The following is a 20,150-nucleotide window of genomic DNA, read 5'->3' as shown; positions in this document are numbered from 1 at the left end:
TGATTTCTCGGAATTTTTGCAAAATAAATAATAATTTTCGTTAGTTTCACGTTTTTCTTACACTAACTAGCACTACTCCAGTACCCAAGTATCCCACTAGTCACGTAAGAAATTTTGTGATTTTTTGTGTCATTTCCTTACAGCGGGCGACTCCAGAAGATATTTATTGCTGAAAGTTTTCCAGGTATTTCTCTTTAGAACGTTAGGAGCGTCTGTCTGACGTCTGTAGTAGTGTGGGGGTGAAAATTGCATCTTGCAGGAGCCACAGGGTAAAGGGTAAATCTCAAATTAATCCGTTGCGCAGAATAACAGATCAACCCCACACCTCAGAACAGTTGTGGCCACAATCAGTGTTTACGCATTATTAGTCTGTTAGATCTTAGCGACTGATTATCTGACGGTGTATTGTCACACGAGAAAGTTTAGGCGACGCGCGAATAGAAGCGGCAGTGGAGTGCCCGGCTGAGGGGTCTGTGTTTAGCCGGCTGCTAGGTGCCCACTGTTACGATCGGCGCTGCGTCGCCCACTTTCTCCAGGGCTAAGGATTCCAGTTCCAGGGCTGGGCGAGCGAGATGGCCGCCCCGAGAGGAGAGGTGAGCAGCGGAGAATGTGATCTGGAAGCGGTGGGCGTCTTGGCGCGGCGCTGACCTAGACACGCGGCGCGGAGAGAGCCGGAGAGAGGAGAGAGAAGGGCGGCCGCCCCCCTGTCTCTATAAAAGCCTCGGCCGGCCGACACGGCGCATCACACGCCGCTCTCAGCTCCCCACACACACAGCAGCGCAGCCGAGTCGCAGCCCGAGAGACATGCAGCTACTTCTGGTGAGTCCCGGAGCTAGCGAGCGGGAAAAACCGACCGCTCAAAACCGACACCGGTATTCTACCTCTCAATAACCGGTAACTGTCGGTACTTGTTCGATCTCAGTTACGACAGGTGCTTTTTTTGTTATTTTTACTAACATCTCGGAAAAAAAAAACGGAATATCATTTAGCTTTTGCACCAGCGCTAAAATTTTTAATTTTTAAATAAGCCATTTTTAAAGAAAGAAGTAATTTTTAATCGTAAAATTTCCGTTGCTTTGAAATATTGCGTTAGTATAGAATGAGGGGGAAACGAACAGCGCTATTTTGTAGAATGGAAATTAACAACAGGCTAAATGACAAAAAGCACAAAAAGAATAATGGAATGTAGTCTAATTAAATCAAGTGATGCTGAGGCAATTAGATTAGGAAACTAGACCCTTCAAGTAGTAGAAGAATTTTGCTACTGGGGCAGTAAAATAACAGATGATGGCCGAAGTAGAGAGGATATAAAATGTAGACTGACAATGGCTAGGAAAGTGTTTCTGAAGAAGAGACATTTGTTAACATCAAGTATAGATTTGTCAGGAAGTCGTTTCTGAAAGTATTTGTATGGAGTGAAGCCATGTATGGAAGTGAAACATGGACGATAAACAGTTTAGACAAGAAGAGAATAGAAGCTTTCGAAACATGTTGCTACAGAAGATTTGTGAAGATTAGATGGGTCGATAATGTAACCAATGAGGAGGTACTGAAGAGAATTGGAGGGACAAGGAATTTGTGGCCACACTTGACCAAAAGAAGGGATCGGTTGACAGGTAACATTCTGAGACGCCACTGGATCACCAATTTAGTATTGGAAGGAAGTGTAGGTGGTATAAATCGTAGAGATGAAGACAGTAAGCAGATTCACAAAGACGTAGTAGGTTGCAGTAATTGTTCAGAGAGGAGGCTCGCACAGTATAGAGTAGCATCAAACCAGTCTTCGGACTGAAGACCACAACAACAAGAACCAAAAAAATGTTTTTTGAGTTAGACGCGAAAAACCGACAGCCTGAAAAGCGTGCTAAGGCGCTAAGACCACTTCCAGTAGCGCATATAAGGCCCCAGAGGCAGCATGAGCGGTATGTGCAGGCCCACTGCTGAGGCTAAACCGAACTAAGTGCCACACAGCGTTGTAATTGTTTACAGCGTCTGACAGGGATTTTACCCAGCCAGAATAACTAAGAGGCTGGAAGAATGTCAGAGTGTCAAGTACTTAAAGACCTTGTAAAACTTCCGGAGAATGCGACACTTAACAATGCATTTGTGGTTACTGTGCTCCAGCCTGAGGGCTACTTTTTTGCTTAAAAAAAAAACTTGCGATGCACATACTAACACAATGACAACATATATTTCCAAATGTGGTTGGGAGGCCCTAGCCACGCATTTCGTTTCAACCTGCACGTCGGCGAGGAAACGAGTGCTTTGAAGATTAATTCTGAAATTCCAACTTTAAGCAGAGCTGGAAATTCTGAGAGAAGAATAAAATCTAAGATCGTGGACGGAGATGGTTTTGCAGATTGTTTAGCTACCGGGAACGCATGGTCTCAGGCGTATAAGTACCAGGCTACTAGCTCGGGTTGTCCGATGAGGTGTTCGACACTTCTAAACAGCTTGAGCAAAGAAACAGCTCCCTATTCTCGTGTACCCTGCTGGGTTAATGCATTATTTGTTGTTGTGCAGTCTTTCGCAGCAGTCCCTCGTCGGGTGGACCGTTCGCCAGGTGCAAGTATTTCGCTTTAACGCCACCTCGAGGACTTGCGCATCGATGGTGGTGAATTGAACGTCGGCTGGACCGTTCGCCAGATGCAAGTATTTCGCTTTATCGCCACCTCGAGGACTTGCGCGTCGATGATGGTGAATTGAAGGTCGGCTGGACCGTTCGCCAGATGCAAGTATTTCGCTTTAACGCCACCTCGAGGACTTGCGCGTCGATGATGGTGAATTGAAGATGATTAGGACGTCTACACCTTCATCTATATATATTAATGTCATCTAACAAGAGTCCCCCGTCGGGTGGACCGTTCGCCAGATGCAAGTATTTCGCTTTAACGCCACCTCGAGGACTTGCGCGTCGATGATGGTGAATTGAAGATGATTAGGACGTCATAACACCCAGTCACGGAAGTTGAGATAATCTCCGACCGATCCGGGAATCGCACCCGGGCTCTTAGGAGTAACATTCTGTCGCACTGACCACTCAGCTACCGGGGGCGGACTTACAACTGCAGAGCAGTGCTCTTCAATCTTTTTTGCTCAAGAGCCAACATTGGCTCATTGACATCGTACGGCGACAACTCGGGCGCATAAGCCCTGAGAGGCAGGGTGGGAAGAGAGGGGGTGGTAAAGTGGCCGGTCAAAACGAAACGTTTTCACCAAATCATGGAACCACAGTCACTGATAGAAGCTTACCACTGATACATTTTGAATCTATATATCACAAGCTGTCATACCAAAGTATTTTAGTGAAGAAGTTAATTATGTATAAGACCTACAGGAATTCTCTATGGCTTACATAGCGACCAATTTTCTGTACCTAAGCAGATAATGTGGCCAGCGCCATCGCAACAGGACCCCGTGTTTTCTTGTATTCGGCGCTCATTTTTTACACATGTCCAACCCTTAGTATCTGAAATAACACCAAGCGGCTCCAGCAGACCTTCCTTAATTGGACTTCCGTAATAGCCCTCATACAAAACGACAAAGACGATTTCAAATAATGTACGATGACTTATTTAAAATTATCCCAAAGGGATATAATGGCGGACGATAGCTTTGTATGTAAAAGGGGTTTAGGAGTCAGTTTCATATGTTGTATTATAAGACAAGTTTTTTATTTTTTATGTAAATAACTCTTATTTGGCTAAAAACCACCTTGGCCAGTATTCCGGATGAATAGCGTCGCCAGTTTTCCCGATCGGACCCCATGTCTGCGTTAGTAATTCACAGAAGATATTATCAAATTGAAGGAATTAACAAGGAACCACAATTGTGGGTCATGAGACGTTGTTTAAAAATTGATATTGAAGTATATACAAGTAAGGAAACAAGGTTATATCTATATCGTAAGTGACTTACCTAATGTCCGACGACTCAAAATCCAAAAAGCTTTTACTGAAAAACAACGGAGCAAGCTTCCTTTGTCAATCACACTGACAACAATGGCGATCTATGTTAGAACTATTCTCACCAATTCTCGGCATGCAGCAGTGGTCTTCACTTTTCCCCCCGTGGCCACTTTACCACACCTTCCCCTACCAATATCATTAGTAATTGATAACCTACTTGCATTACTACGGTATATTAATTGCTAACAGTAATTGCAGTATGAGACACGATCACAGATGTTTACTAAATCTAATTTTTCTTTTACTAATTGCATTGTAATGCAACAGCCTGAAGTTGATTTCATGTTACTTGCTACAAGCATGTACTGACCAACCACATTTGAAGATGACCGTCTCTATAGTGCGCGTCTACGAGTCCACGCTACTTCCGCTGTTGATCGGTGCCAGTTGCACAAGCTCGTTATCGTCAGCACTGGAAGACAGACAGCAAAATATCCCCCCCCCCCCCCCTCACTTATGTTAACCCCGCAGTGGCCGCAATACTTACCACTGTCTGAAATAAGTAATGAGATTGCGATCAAATTTCGAAGTGTTGCAGACGTTGGCAACTTTGAGGAACTCAAATTCATCAAAGGAGAATGACAACTATACCGATCAGTAGCAACTTGATTCGATCAATTCATACGAATCCTGCGATGATGGTTTGATAAGTACGGTAAAAAAGCAAGAAAAAAGTCTGTTTCGTAAAGAACTCACCTTAATTCTCCACATAATCTCCTTGGAGGGATATAAAATTGGTCTGCGATCCTCCAGCTTTTTCATCCAGTAGAAAAAATGGCTCCTGTCGAACTCTGCAATATACTTGTTGCTTTAACTATCACTTCTCAATTTGATGCAATTTTCTTACCAGCAAGTCAAAGCTTGAAGTTAGGGAACAGGAGAAAGTCACTTGGGGCTGTCTGGGGAAGAGGGTGGGTGAGGAACCAATTCCAAGCCCACATCATGCGTTTTCGCCATTGTTATTGCTGACGTGTGGGATGATGCATAATACTGATGAAACAGCCCTTTTTTGGTCGCCTAACTTATTGTTTTCGCAAGTTTCAAACGATCCAGCACGGAAGCGTAGTAGTATATAACTATGGCTCTGCCGTTTTACAAGTAAGCTACGAGGATCATTCCTTGTGGCTATCACCTTACAGGCTGACAAAATGGCCTTCGGTGTACCTTCACCAGCCTTTGTCCATTGTTTTGACTGCCGTTTTGACTCTGGTATGTAATGATACATCCAGGTTTCATCAACAGTCACAAATCGAAGCAAAACATCTTGCGGATAGCAATTAAACGTCTCCAGACATTGTGCTGAAATGTTGTGGAAGACAGTGAAAAATCACGGCACCCACTTCGCACACACCTTATTTACAGCCGTTTCTCAATGCAGCACATTATGCCTACATTCTCAGCAATCTCACGTTTATTATTATTATTATTATTATTATTCGTAGGTCTTTCATTACCATGTCATGGATTTTGTTAATGGTTTGCTTTGTGTGACCTCAACGCCCTTCATCTTCGATGCAAGTCCGACCACGTTTGAATTCATTATTCCAAAAACGAATGGTCTCCATTGATGGTGCCCAGTCCGCGTGAACATCATCCAATTCTATTTCGATTTCTGCGGCACTCCAAAATTTCAAATAAAAAATTTTAACAGCAGCATGAAAATCGGTTTCTCCACTTTCACTTACAGTCGACACACTGACCAATTCAAATCCCTGTCAACAGTGGACTTTACGCTGCATATTGTTGAAACTCCTTATGCGATCCTTGGAATAATCACGCTTACGAACCATGAAGGTGTAACGCAAATGTCCTATTCTTTCATGGAAATTTAGTAGATTTGACAAATCACTTCCATAGAAATCAGAAAAAATCGTTACTCCATTTAGCACTTGAGATGAGCATGTCAGCGGCATCTGCTCACAGATATACACCTTAAACAAAGTAACAGTAGGACACAGACTGACCAATTCAAATACTATTGCTTGACGTGAGTACTGCAACTGGCGATTTCAGTTTGTTCATGGTGGAGAGATTGAGGTCCGAACTACTATTTTTTCCTGATGAAACTTGACTGCATTTACTGGGATGCTTGAACTCGCAGGACAATAAGTGTTGAAGTTCTGCATGCGAGTCCATTATGTCGATCATTACATCACCTAGGTCGAAAAAATATTCTTGTCCAGTAATGAGAATTCCTGACATTCTGTTAATACGAAAGCACTACTGTGGCAGTTCTACTGAGAGTCCAGCCGAGCCCAGCTCCGGCTCAGGGAGAGGGAATGTTGCCGGCACGCAGCAGCTGCTACGCGCCGCTTTCGCGGATGGACTGGCCTCGGCAGTGACCGTAAGGACGAGCCGTTGTCAAGCTCCGAGAAGGGCGTCATCCACTTCACGAACAGGCGCGCTGCCAGCTGACCGCGAAACGCTACGAGAATTGATAGCACCCACTTGTCCTGGTTGATAGCTGTCGATGTCCAGTACGGCGTAGGATGTTGCTAGCGTAAGAAAGTGATGGTGACTTCGATGCATGAAAGGAAGACGAACCTACGACTTCGTAAATGCTGTAGGTAAAACATTTCGTAAGGGTACTACAAAATAAGAATGTACTGACGACTTCAGTGCGTGCGAGGAACAGCAACTGTGCCTCTGTGACCCGTGATATTCTCTAAGGCAGACGTTGGTATTGCTTGGGAGAATGGCACAGATTAAAATTAGTGACTTCAATGCAAGCAAAGAACAGCAACCACATCTTAGTTACCTCGGAAATGACCTAGGACAGACGCTGCTAATGGTTAAGAATAATACCAAACCAAGAAAGCGATCGGTGGTACATATTAATGCTTTCCGAGCTAATGACGACATAATAGCGTGGACCAATCAAATGTTCAAATGTGTGTGAATTCTTATGGGACTTAATTGTTAAGGTCATCAGTCCCTAAGCTTACACACTGCTTAACCTAAATTACCCTAAGGACAAACACACACACCCATGCCCGAGGGAGGACTCTAATCTCGCCGGGACCAGCCGCACAGTCAGTGACTGCAGCGCCCCAGACCGCTCGGCTAATCCCTCGCAGCTGTACACCAATCCATCTCATACCATTACAGTTTTAGCCAGGGAGAGTATGAACTTCTGTACCTGCGGTTTGACTCGAGGAGGAGATGCTGGGGACCGAGGAGATGGTATTTCCCTTTACTTACCGCCTCTTGAAAGGCGAGCGGAGATGCGGTTGCGACTTTCCCCGTCAGCCGGCTGCAGCGTGTGCAGCAAAATCGGAACGGAACGGAAGGCGTCTGATGTTGCCTGCGGGCCGGATACGACTTTCGCTCAGCTCAGCGGAACCGGTCGCACACGTGACGGGCGGAGATGTCGCGCCTGCGCCAGGTGGCCCACACGTGCGCGTCCACGCAAGCTTTCTCCCGCGTCGCTGGGCTGGTCGCCCACAATGTAGAAACGCAGCGCTGTCCGCACCCAGCTGTCACTGGAGGCGCGACGCGTGAAGCGGATGACCCACCGGGCTGCTGCCAGAACGATTGTCCTTTAGACTCCCAAAGAGCGGCGTCACGTCCACCACTACTACACGAGCTGCCCCATGGTGTGTGGCGGAGGGTAGATTCTGTCCCTCTGTCACTTTGCCACTTTCCTGTTCCGTTCTTGAATGGTGTGCGGGATGAAAGACTATTAGTAAGCCTCCCTGCGAACTCACATCACTGTAATCATACCTTTGTGATTTTTTCGCGAAATATACACCACTGGCCATTAAAATTGCTACACCGCGAAGATGGTCGTGCTACAGACGCGAAATTAAACCGACAGGAAGAAGATGCTGTGATATGCAAGTGATTAGCTTTTCAGAGCATTCACACAAGGTTAGCGCCGGTGGCGACACCTACAACGTGCCTCATGAGGAACGTTTCCAACCAATTTCTCATACACAAACAGCAGTTGACCGGCGTTGCAAGGTGAAACGTTGTTGTGATGGCTCGTGTGAAGAGGACTTTGATAAAGGCCGGATTGTAGCCTACCGCGCTTTATCGTATCGCGACATTGCTGGTAGCGTTGGTCGAGATACAATGACTGTTAGAAGAATATGGAATCGGTGGGTTCAGGAGGGTAACACGGAACGCCGTGCTGCATCCCAAAGGCCTCGTATCACCAACAGTCGAGATGACAGGCATTTTATCAGCATGGCTGTAACTGATCGTGCAGCCACGTCTCGACCCCTGAATCGACAAATGGGGACTTTTGCAAGACAACAACCATCTGCACGAACAGTTCGACGACGTTTGCAGCAGCATGGACTATCAGTTCGGATACCGTGGCCGCGGTTACCCTTGACGCTGCATCACAGACACGAGCGCCTGCCATGGTGTACTCAACGACGAACCTGGGTGTACGAATGGCAAAAGGTCATTTTTTCAGAGGAATCCAGGTTCTGTTTACAGCATCATGATGGTCGCATCCGTGTTTGGCGACATCGCGGTGAACGCACATTGGAAGCGTGTATTCGTCATCGTCATACTGGCGTGTCACCCATCGTGATCGTATGGGGTGCCATTGGTTACACGTCTCGGTCACCTCTTGTTCATATTGACAGCACTTTGAACATTGGACGTTACATTCCAGATGTGTTACGACCCGTGGCTCTACCCTTCATTCGATCCCCACGAAACCATATATTTCAGCAGGATAATGCACGACCGCATGTTGCAGGTCCTGTACGGGCGTTTCTGGATACAGAAAATGTTCGACTGCTGCCCTGGCCAGCACACTCTCCAGATCTCTCGCCAATTGAAAATGTGTGGTCAATGGTGGCCGAGCAACTGGCTCGTCACAATACGCCAGTCACTACTGTTGGTGAACTGTCGGATCGTGTTGAAGCTGCATTGGCAGTGGTACATGTACACGCCATCCAAGCTCTGTTTGACTCAGTGCTATTACGGGCAGAGATGGTTGTTCTGGGTACTGATTTATCATAATCTATGCACCCAAATTGCGTGGAAATGTAATCACATGTCAGTTCTAGTATAATATATTTGTCTAATGAATACCCGTTTATAATCTGCATTTCTTCTTGGTGTAGCAATTTTAATGGCAGTAGTGTACGTGGGGATGAGGCGATATATATATATGGCATTGCACGCTCACGGAATTTTGACATTAAACCATATTGTGGTGCAACACTCCTCTCTTGCATCCACTGGAGTTGGCGGATCTTCGTGACACTTTCGCGCTTACCAAAGTAATTTGTGACGGAAAGTGCTGCTCTTCTTGTTACCTTCTGCATTCCGTCCATCAATCATCCAGGCTCAGAACACAATTTAAGTACTAATCGAACGAGATTGTAAGCTACTTCCTTTGTGTATAGGCTACACTTCTTGAGGAGGCTTTTAGTAATCTGTCTGGCGTGCGCCTCCCCTGCGACTACTTTTATGTTGTCGTTCCACTATAAATCGTTCCGTACGTGCACTGTCACGGCCTTGCGGCAGTGGTAACACCGGCTCCCGTCAGGTCTCCGAACTGGGATGAGCGACCATCTGGTCTCCCCAGCGCTGTTGGCAAGCAGGGTGCACTCAGCCCTTGTGAGGCAAACCGAGGAGCTACTTGACTGAGAAGTAGCGGCTCCGGTCTCGTAAACTGACTGACATACGGCCGGGAGAGCGGTTGATCTAATGCCGTGTGACTAGGGCCTCCCGTCGGGTAGGCCGTTCGCCGGGTGCAAGTCTTTCGATTTGACGCCACTTCGGCGACTTGTGCGTCGATGGGGATGAAATGATGATGACTAGGACATCACAACACCCAGTCCCTGAGCGGAGAAAATCTCCACCCCACCCGGGAATCGAACCCGGGCCCTTAGGTTTGACATTCTGTCGCGCTGACCACTCAGCTACCGGGGCGGTCGTGAGAGCGGTCTGCTGACCACATGCCCCTCCGCATTCGCATGCAGTGACGCCTGTGGCCTGAGGATGACACGGCGGCCGGTCGGTACCGTTGGGCCTGTTCGGACGGAGTTTAGTTAGAGTACCATACTGTCAGTCATTTAATGGATGTTACTACACCCAGTGACTTTGTAATCATACATCGCAAGTGCTACCTTGTGGTCGTACCCTACTTTGCACAGTTCTGGAACAATATGCGGGACGCTGTGAATAAACATGAAAGTTTACTCCACGTAGGTCTACACAGAGTGAACCAGAACTCCGCCAACAAACTTTCAGAGGCAAGACCAAAGCAAGAAGAAAATGCGTAACAAACACTGGGTCTAAAATTCACAGCAAAAGAAATATGAGCACTTGTTCTACGAGGAGGAGGAATTAGCGTGTAACGTCCCGTAGACAACGAGGTCGTTAGAGAGAGAGCAGAAGTTCAGATCAGGGAAGGATGGAGAAGGAAAGCGGCCGTGCATTTCGAATGAGCCATCCCACCATTTGCCTTATGCGATTTAGGGAAATGATGGAAAACCTAAATCAGGACGGTGAGACGCTGGTTTTAACTGTCTTCCTCCCGACTGCGAATGGAGTGTGCTGACCCTTACGCGACCGTGATCGGTTTCATCTTCGATACTTTGAAATACATCTCTTCTACTGCGAGCTCTCTGTTTACCATATTTTGGGAGGAGGTAGCACGCAAAAAAAAAACAAGAAAAATATTGAAACTGCCTGGGAGATTGAAACAGTGTGCCGGAATGAGACGCGAACTCGGGACCTTTGCCTACCACGGGCAGGTGATCTACCATCTGAGCTACCCAAGCACGACTCACGCCCCGTCCTCACAGCTTTACTTCTGCCAGTACCTCGTCTCCTACCTTCCAAACTTTACAGAAGCTCTCCTGCGAACCTTGCAGAACTAGCACTCCTGAAAGAAAGAAAGTTTCATATCAGCGCTCACTCCGCTGCAGAGTGGAAATCTCATTCTGGAAACATCCCCCAGGCTGTGGCTAAGCCATGTCTCCGCAATATCCTTTCTTTTTGTTTCTTATTTATATAAATGATATGCCTTCTAGTATTACAGGTGATTCAAAAATAATTCTGTTTGCTGATGACACCTGCTTGGTAGTGAAGGATCTTGTGTTTAATACTGAAACAGTATCAAATAATGTAGTTCATGAAATAAGTTCGTGGCTTGTGGAAAATAATCTGATGCTAAATCACAGTAAGATTCAGTTTTTACAGTTTCTAACTCACAATTCAACAAGAACCGATATTTCGATCAGACAGAATGGGCATATTATAAGCGAGACGGAACAGTTCAAGTTCCTAGGCGTTCGGATAGATAGTAAGCTGTTGTGGAAAGCCCATGTTCAGGATCTTGTTCAGAAATTAGATGCTGCTTCATTTACCATTAGAACGGTATCTGAAATAAGTGACTGTGCACCACGAAAAGTAGTCTACTTCGCATATTTTCATACGCTTATGTAGTAAGGTATTATTTTTTGGGGTAATTCTTCTGATTCAAAAAAGGTATTTTTGGCTCAAAAACGGGCTGTTCGAGCTATATGTGGTGTAAGTTCGAGAACCTCTTGTCGACCCCTATTCAATAGTCTGGGAATTCTGACATTGCCCTCACAGTATATATTTTCTTTAATATCGTTTGTTGTTAGCAATATTAGCTTATTCCCAAGAGCAGCTTTCATTCAGTTAATACTACGCAGAAATCAAATATGCCTGTGGAATGCACTTTCCTGACTCTTGTGCAGAAAGGAGTGCAGTATTCTCCTGCATCCATTTTCAATAAGCTACCACAAGAAGAGAAATTTGTTAACATCGAGTATAGATTTAAGTGTCAGGAAGTCGTTTCTGAAAGTATTTGTATGGAGTGTAGCCATATATTGAAGTGAAACATGGACGATGAATAGTTTAGACAAGAATAGAAGCTTTCGAAACGCGATGCTACAGAAGAATGCTGAAGATTAGATGGGTAGATCACATAACTAATGAGGAGGTATTGAATAGAATTGGGGAGAAGAGGAGTTTGTGGCACAACTTGACTAGAAGAAGGGATCGGTTGCTAGGACATATTCTGAGGCATCAAGGAATCACCAGTTTAGTATTGAAGGCAGCGTGGAAGGTAAAAATGGTAGAGGGAGACCAAGAGATGAATACACTAAGCAGATTCAGAAGGATGTAGGCTACAGTAGGTACTGGGAGGTGAAGAAGCTTGCACAGGATAGAGTAGCATGGAGAGCTGCATCAAACCAGTCTCAGGACTGAAGACCACAACAACAACGACCACAAGAACTCAAAAATCTTAGCAGTACCGCAAACAGTTTTATGTCTAAACTGGAGACTTTCCTCATGGCTCACTCCTTCTATTCTGTCGAGGAGCTCCTGGAATAGCTGAAAAATTAAGCAAATTCCAGTGTTACATTGTTGATTTTCTTTATTTAAACTTACGAATTGTCGCCTGAATACGTTTCTTGTATTTTATTTTGTCTGTTTCTACTATCGTGTTATAATTTGATGTATTGACTAGTTCCACGACCGTGGAGACTTCTCCGTAACCACAAGAACTCAAAAATCTTAGCAGTACCGCAAACAGTTTTATGTCTAAACTGGAGACTTTCCTCATGGCTCACTCCTTCTATTCTGTCGAGGAGCTCCTGGAATAGCTGAAAAATTAAGCAAATTCCAGTGTTACATTGTTGATTTTCTTTATTTAAACTTACGAATTGTCGCCTGAATACGTTTCTTGTATTTTATTTTGTCTGTTTCTACTATCGTGTTATAATTTCATGTATTGACTCGTTCCACGACCGTGGAGACTTCTCCGTAGTTTGGTCCCACGCAACAATAAATAAATAAATAAAAATAAAATGAGCCCTGCTGCTGCCCGGCAGGTGACCCTGGCGCTGTGCTGTGCCGCCACGTTGGCGGAGGAGGCGGCGGCGCCCAAGGAGAAGCGCACCACCGCCTCGTCGCTCGGCTACGGCGGTGGCCAGCCGCTTTTCGTGTCGAGCGCCTCACAGGGCGGCGGCTACGCCGGAGGCGGCTACGGAGGCGGCTACGGGGGCGGCGCGGCGGCGGCGCCGGTCCTGCTGCAGGCGGCGGCGGCCGCGCCTCTGCCCGTGCACGGCGTCGGCTTGGCCGGCTTCGGCGGAGGTCAGTATCCCCAACACCCGGCTGCATAAACTGCCAGCCTTCCTCACGACAGAAGGCCACGTCCTATACCGCACCTTGTTTCGCAACAGTTAATCAATGTCACAGCTTTACCGGAATGATTTTGCTACCCTGTTCATGGACGTACATCTACTGTCATTTGAAGAAAACTGCCATTCGTCGTAACCAATAGAAATTCTCTAAAAGTCCTCCCCAGTCACGCTAGAGTCGCTCAATGATGACACTTCTCGCCACACCAGAGCCTTGTCAGCAGTCTCATTACTACACTACTGGCCATTAAAATTGCCACACCAAGAAGAAATGTAGATGATAAACGGGTATTCATTGGACAAATATATTATACTACAACTGACATGTGATTACATTTTCGTGCAATTTGAGTGCATAGATCCTGAGAAATCAGTACCCGGAACAACAACCTCTGGACGTAATAACGGCCTTGACACGCCAGGGCATTGAGTCAAACAGAGCTTGGATGGCGTGTACAGGTACAGCTGCCAATGCAGCTTCAACACGATACCACAGTTCATCAAGAGTCGTGACTGGCGTATTGTGACGAGCCAGTTGCTCGGCCACCATTGATCAGACGTTTTCAATTGGTGAGAGATATGGAGAATGTGCTGGCCAAGGCAGCAGTCGTACATTTTCTGTATCTAGAAAGGCCCATACAGAACCTGAAACATGCGGCCGTGCATTATCCTGCTGAAATGTAGGGTCTCGTAGGGATCGAATGAAGGGTAGAGCCACGGGTCGTAACACATCTGAAATCTAACGTCCGTTGTTCAAAGTGCCGTCAATGCGAACAAGAGGTGACCGAGACGTGTAACCAATGGCAAACCATACCATCATGTCGGGTGATACGCCAGTATGACGATGACGAATACACGCTTCCAATGTGCGTTTACCGCGATGGCGCCAAACACCGATGCGACCATCATGAGGCTGTAAATAGAACCTGGATTCATCCGAAAAAATGACGTTTTGCCATTCGTGCTCCCAGGTTCGTCGTCGAGTACAACATCGCAGGCGCTCCTGGTTGTGATGCAGCGTCAAGGGTAACTGCCATAGTCTCCGATCTGACAGTCCATGCTCCTGCAAACGTCGTAAAACTATTCCTGCAGATGGTTGTTGTCTTGCACTCGTCCCCATCTGTTGACTCAGGGATTGAGACGTGGCTGCACGATCCGTTACAGCCATGATGATAAGATTCCTGTCATCTCGACTTCTAGTGACACGAGGCCGTTGGGATCCAGCACGGCGTTCCGTATTACCCTCCTGAACCCACCGATTCGATATTCTGCTAACAGTCATTGGATCTCGACCAACGCTACCAGCAATGTTACGATACAACAAACCGCAATCGCGATAGGCTACAATCCAACCTTTATCAAAGTCGGAAACGTGATGGTACGCATTTCTCCTCCTTACAGGAGGCATTAGAACAACGTTTCACCAGGCAACGCCGGTCAACTGTTTGCGTATGAGAAATCGGTTGGAAACTTTCCTCATGAGGCACGTTGTAGGTGTCGCCACCGGCGCCAACCTTGTGTGAATGCTCTGAAAAGCTAATCATTTGTATATTACAGCATCTTCTTCCTGTCGGTTAAATTTCGCGTCTGTAGCACGTCATCTTCGTGGTGTAGCAATTTTAATGACCAGTAGTGTATATACGATAGTAACTGTTGTCGAAAGAACAGATACCCCTGATGACCGTGTAGCTTCTCTAGAATAAATGATAATTAATTGAAACCCTCAGCTGCCGACAGATGTTGTTGATATACCTCAATGAGGGCAGCTGAAAATGTGTGCCCCGACCGGGACTCGAACCCGGGATATCCTGCCTACATGGCAGACGCTCTATCGATCTGAGCCACCGAGGGCACAGATGAATAGTGCGACTGCAGGGACTTACCCCTCGCACGCTTCCCGTGAGGCCTACATTCCCTATTGTCCACAATTGACATATGTAATGTACCTAATAGATACTTACCCATCCACTCATTACTCGCGCACACTAAGGTGACGATTCCCGTGAGAGTTCGGGCAACACTGTGCCCATTCGCACAGACGAAGGTCAATGGCCGGGTAGCCTTTAACTATATATGAAGATAGTAACTGCTCTCGAAAGAACAGATACCATTGACGACCATGCAGCATGACATTTTGAGCTGTCCTCATCGAGGTATATCAACAACGTCGGCAGCTGAGGGTTTGAATTAATTATCACTTAGTCTCATTACTGCCCACATTCTCCGGCAGAGCAGACCAGGAATTGTGACGTCGCACTTTCCTGGTGCGTTCCTGACGTCTCCACTGTTTTCTGGACACCGCTGCTCACTTGATGAACGAGCACTCCTTCGGGCATCGCTAAATGGTTTCTCCTATATGTGTAAAATACGAGATAGCAGAAGTACCAACGCAACTGACACTATCACCTCTAAGAAAGTTTCCCACTAAAGGCATGGATTCACAGTAGCTACGTTTTTGTTCTTCATAACGAGATTTTCACTCTGTAGCGGAATGTGCGCTGATATGTAACTTGCGTGCAGATTTAAACCGTGTGCCGGACCGAGACTCGAACTCGGGACCTTGCCTTTCGCGAGGAAGTGCTTGCTTAGGTAGCTCAGCTGGTGCCGGCGCGATAGCTCGGCTGTTCGGTCAGTGGGTTAGTTATCCTCCGTAATAGAAAAAAAACTAAGTAACTTGATCAGCGACGAACTTGGACGGTTGTCTTGTGACGCCCGCACCGAACAAATGCAACGAACAATAACGAACAGGTAGCGTTTCGAGTTCGAGTCTCGATCCGGCACACAGCTTCAATCTGCCTGGAAGTTTCTCTTTTGTTCTTACCCGAACTTTCATTCGTCTTCACCTACATCTACATACATGTCCCGCAGGCCACCTACGGTGTCACAGCAACCTTGTACCCCTATCAGTCAATTCCTTTGCCGTTCCACTCTCAAATAGAGCGAGGGAAAAACGACAGTCTATATTCCTCCGTACGAGCCCCAGTTTCTCTTACCTTCATGATGCTTACGCGAAATGTACATGGGCTGCAGTAGAATGGTTCTGCATTCAGATTCAGATGCCGGTTCTCCATATTTGCTCAATAGTGTTTCGCGAAAAGAACGCCGCCTTCCATGCAGGAACTCCCACTTGAGTTCTCAAAACATCTCCGTAATAGCTGCGTGTTGTTCAAAACTGACGGTGACAAATCTATGAGCCCACCTCTGATTCGCTACGATGTGTCCCTTTAATCACAGCTGACGGGGATCCCAACCACTCGAGCAGTACTCCAGAACGGGTGGCACTTGTATTCTGTACGCGCTCAGCTTCACAGGTGAACCACACTATACTAAAATTTTCCCAATAAACCGAAGTCTTCATTCGCCTACCCTAACACCGCCCTTACGTGCTCATTCCATATCTTATCGCATTACAATGTTACGCCTAGATACGAGAAATGCACACTTCTTATTAAAATCCATCTTTTATTCTACATGTTTGAAAGTTTTACAGTGTGTAGATACATGCTTTAGGAACAAAATTTTCATTTCTCCACATAATTTCCATCCCTCCCAACTGCCTTACGCTATATTGGAACCAGCGCCCGTATGCCCGCATGGTAAAATTCTGGACCTACCTGTTGGAGCCACTGTTGGCAGCGTGCACAAGGGAGTCATCAAATCATGTTCCGCTAAGAGAGTCTTTCAGTTTCCCAGAGAGACGATAGTCACGTGCAGCCAGGTCAGGACTGTGAAGTGGGTGTTTCAGTGTTGTCCATCCGAGTTTTGTGATCGCTTCCATGGTTTTTTGACTGACATGTGGCCGTGCATTGTCGTGCAACAGCAGAACATCCCGCTTTTGCCGATGTAGTCGAGCACGACTCAGTCGAGCTTGAAGTTTCATCATTGTCGTCACATATGTATCAGAATTTACGGTGGTTCCATTTGGCATGATGTCCACAAGCAACAGTCCCTCGGAATCGCAAAACACCGTAGCCATAACTTTTCCAGCAGAAGGTGTGGTTTTTGAATTTTTTTTTCTTGGGTGAATGTGCACGATGCCACTCGATTGACTGCCTCTTCGTCTCTGGTGAAAAATGATGAAGCCATGTCTCATCACCTGTCACAATTCTTCCAATAACTAGTATGTGTGTAGCACTTTACGTGTTGACAGCGTCGCATCCTGTTCGATTGCAGGTAGCGGGCTGGACCTGCAGGCGCTAGGAGGCGGCTACGGAGGCGGCCTGCAGAGCATCGGGGGCGGCTACGGCCTGGGGCTGCACGGCTTCGGCGGCGGCTTCGGGGGTGGTCTGGGTGGCCTCCAACTGCAGGGTCTGGGAGGCGGACTCGGCCTCGGCTCCCTCGGCGGTGGATACGGGGGCGGCTACGGAGGCGGCTACGGAGGCGGCAGCGGCGGCGGACTGTCCCTGGCCTCGCTGAGCTCTGGGGGCCAGCTGAGCACAGTGGCGCTGCCCGGGGGCAGCGTGGGCGGCGGCGTCGGCTACGGCAGCGGCGCCAAGGTGAGCCGACACGTCGCGAGGCAGCGAGGGCAGTGTTCTGTGGCAAATCCTTCTCTCAGGAGCCCAGCTCGCGTCTAAACCTGTGTGGCGGTCCGGGATCCCAGCCAGCACTCCTATTCTGTACCGTTCGGTCGCTCTGCCGTTCGGCTGGCAGATATTACAACTGTGTGCCACACTAAACATAGAACATTTGTCTTTCGTATTCAATTCATGGCTCTGAGCACTATGGGACTTAACATCTGTGGTCATCAGTCCCCTAGAACTTAGAACTACTTAAACCTAACTAACCTAAGGACATCACACACATCCATGCCCGAGGCAGGATTCGAACCTGGGGCCGTAGCAGTCGCGCGGTTCCGGACTGAGAGCCTAGAACCGCTAGACCACCGCGGCCGGCATTCAATTGATCTCTACTGAAGTATAAATTGGAAATAACCACAATTTTTGAAACCTACTTATACAGAATGCATCAAAATAACAGTTAACATTTAGGGTCGATGTCGTCATGTGAACATGGGTCTGTATATGCTTAGCTCCTCAGCTGTGAAATGTTCCATTATGTTTACTGTCTCTGTGTGTTACGTTTAGCTCATAACCATTCATGAAATGTGATACGCGGGATTATCCTTGTATGACATATTTCTGGTAGTACCTAGTCCTTGACATATTGACAATAAAAGTGCACTCAAGCATACCCTACAGGCTACAGTTAAAGACTACCATTTTCGTAAACAAAGCGCAATTTAGATGGCCAATTTCGCTCATTTTACAGGTTTCGGTCAAATTAGTCCATCTTGAGGTCTAAAATATACTGACAGCTGATTCTGGTGACACCTACGCTTCTCCACATATTTTAGATGCGCTAATTAGGCTGAAAGTTATGACACTATTTCAAAGCACGAACTGGACTAGCAAGAGCAGATACGAGTAGTCCCCCTCCTGATGCTTTGCCTCCGCTCTGACTAATGATCTCCATCTCTTGTGTGCCCCTGCAGCAGGTGGGCCCCGTCACGTTCGGCATACACGGCGGCAGTTCGTCCGGCTCTGACGCGTCGTCGTCGGGCAGCAGCTACTCGCTGGGCAGCGCGGGGCTCTCCGCGGCGTCGCTGGGCAGCTACTCGCCGGCCTCGCAGTCTGGCAGCTACTCCTCGCCCTCCTCGGGCGGCTACTCCTCGGGCGGCTACTCCTCCGGCTCGGCGCCCAGCCTGTCCAGCTACAGCAGCCACCTGGGCCGCGGGCTGGCGGCCTACGGCGGTGGCAGCCCCTCCACCCTCGCCGCCTCCTCCTCCCCCTCGCACACCTACGCCTCGCCCTCCTCCGGCAGCTACTCCTCCGGCGGCTACTCCTCGCCCTCCTCGGGCGGCTACTCCTCGGGCGGCTACTCCTCCGGCGGCTACTCCTCCGGCGGCTACTCCGGCAGCTACAGCTCGCCCTCTGCCTCCTACAGTTCGCCGCCCGCCGGCTACAGCCACGGCGGTTCCTCCTCGTCCGCTTCCTCCTCCTCGTCGAGTGCGGCCGACTACCTGGGCAGCTACAGCTCGCCCGTCAGGAGCTACTCGTCTCGCCCCGCGCGCTACTCGGACGGCGGCTACGACACCATCCGCTACAGCAGCCCCGATCCCGGCTTCAAGTACTCCACTCGGTGAAGTGACGGGGCGCCTCCCATACTTTCATCCCTTACTATCCATTTTCGCATCTACTCTCATGCCACTGAGCAATGCCATTCATCCCTAGCATCGTGCAAACCCTCTTCAGTCGATACTGCACCTCCTGCTCCGCTGTTCGGTATCTTATTCTCCTGCACGTGTGTCCCAAAACTGATGTTCTCCTTTGGATAGAGAGATCATTCTCAGACTTGATCAGTTTACTCCACCACAGGGTAAATAAAAGCCTCTGCCCGTCGGTATAACAAAAATGTCTCCTTCCGAAGCCAGATCGTTCTAAAATAAACTGCACAGGTTGTGCGTGGTCAGGTCATTTATGCTACGCACTACCTATCACTGAGAGTTGTACCATTCATGTCGTGGTTTCTTACTTCACTTCCTTGTTGTCCCCGAATGCTCATTTTGTGTGTTGTTATACCTCAGGCTTCATTAAGGTCATTACTTTTGGGCGCACACATAACACGCGTACGATTACTTGCTGCCCTCGCTTTGCGATGCTTGTAAAGTTGCCACATATTGTAAATAGCTCACTGCACCACTTGTTGTTACATTGTTTTGTATTAAGTATTATTGTGATGTCTGTTGTTGTTGTTGTTGTTTTTTTAATAAAAGTTAACACTTAAAGATGGTATTTCATTCACTTTAGTCTCATTTGCACCATTCCCTACCATTAAAGTTTGAAATACAATAATAAAGGACACCTGAAAGGTAAGCAACTAACTGCCATATTTCGCTGATTTTTACTGGATCACTAATGCTGCGAGCCTAAATTCACAGACTATTGCAAAAGTATCAGGGCATATTATCTCGCTTGACGAACTTTTTTAAATAGTTTAATGTCATTTTTATCTTGTTGTGCCATTGCACGACTTCGTT

General features: G+C 47.4%; 1 protein-coding gene across 1 annotated transcript; it reads left to right on the top strand.

Moving 5' to 3' along the window:
* The first annotated feature begins 716 nt into the window (after positions 1 to 716).
* On the top strand, positions 717 to 19,898 carry LOC126291756 (loricrin-like). The gene is made up of 4 exons (XM_049985436.1): positions 717 to 819; positions 12,806 to 13,067; positions 17,288 to 17,610; positions 18,606 to 19,898. The coding sequence occupies exons 1-4, from the start codon at positions 805 to 807 to the stop codon at positions 19,254 to 19,256; spliced, it is 1,251 nt and encodes a 416-aa protein (XP_049841393.1). The 5' UTR covers positions 717 to 804; the 3' UTR covers positions 19,257 to 19,898.
* The last annotated feature ends 252 nt before the right edge of the window (positions 19,899 to 20,150 follow it).

Source organism: Schistocerca gregaria, chromosome 9 (assembly GCF_023897955.1).
Source record: "Schistocerca gregaria isolate iqSchGreg1 chromosome 9, iqSchGreg1.2, whole genome shotgun sequence".
Classification (NCBI taxonomy): domain Eukaryota; kingdom Metazoa; phylum Arthropoda; class Insecta; order Orthoptera; family Acrididae; genus Schistocerca; species Schistocerca gregaria.
The sequence above is the reverse complement of the archived record's forward strand: the minus strand, read 5'-3'. Positions and strand labels throughout refer to the sequence as shown.

Bases quoted from the DNA above. Each gene is read 5' to 3' on its own strand.
- LOC126291756 (XM_049985436.1), top strand. The intron at 13,068-17,287 runs GTCAGTATCCCC...GTTCGATTGCAG, and splicing joins CTTGGCCGGCTTCGGCGGAG to GTAGCGGGCTGGACCTGCAG. The intron at 17,611-18,605 runs GTGAGCCGACAC...GTGCCCCTGCAG, and splicing joins GCTACGGCAGCGGCGCCAAG to CAGGTGGGCCCCGTCACGTT.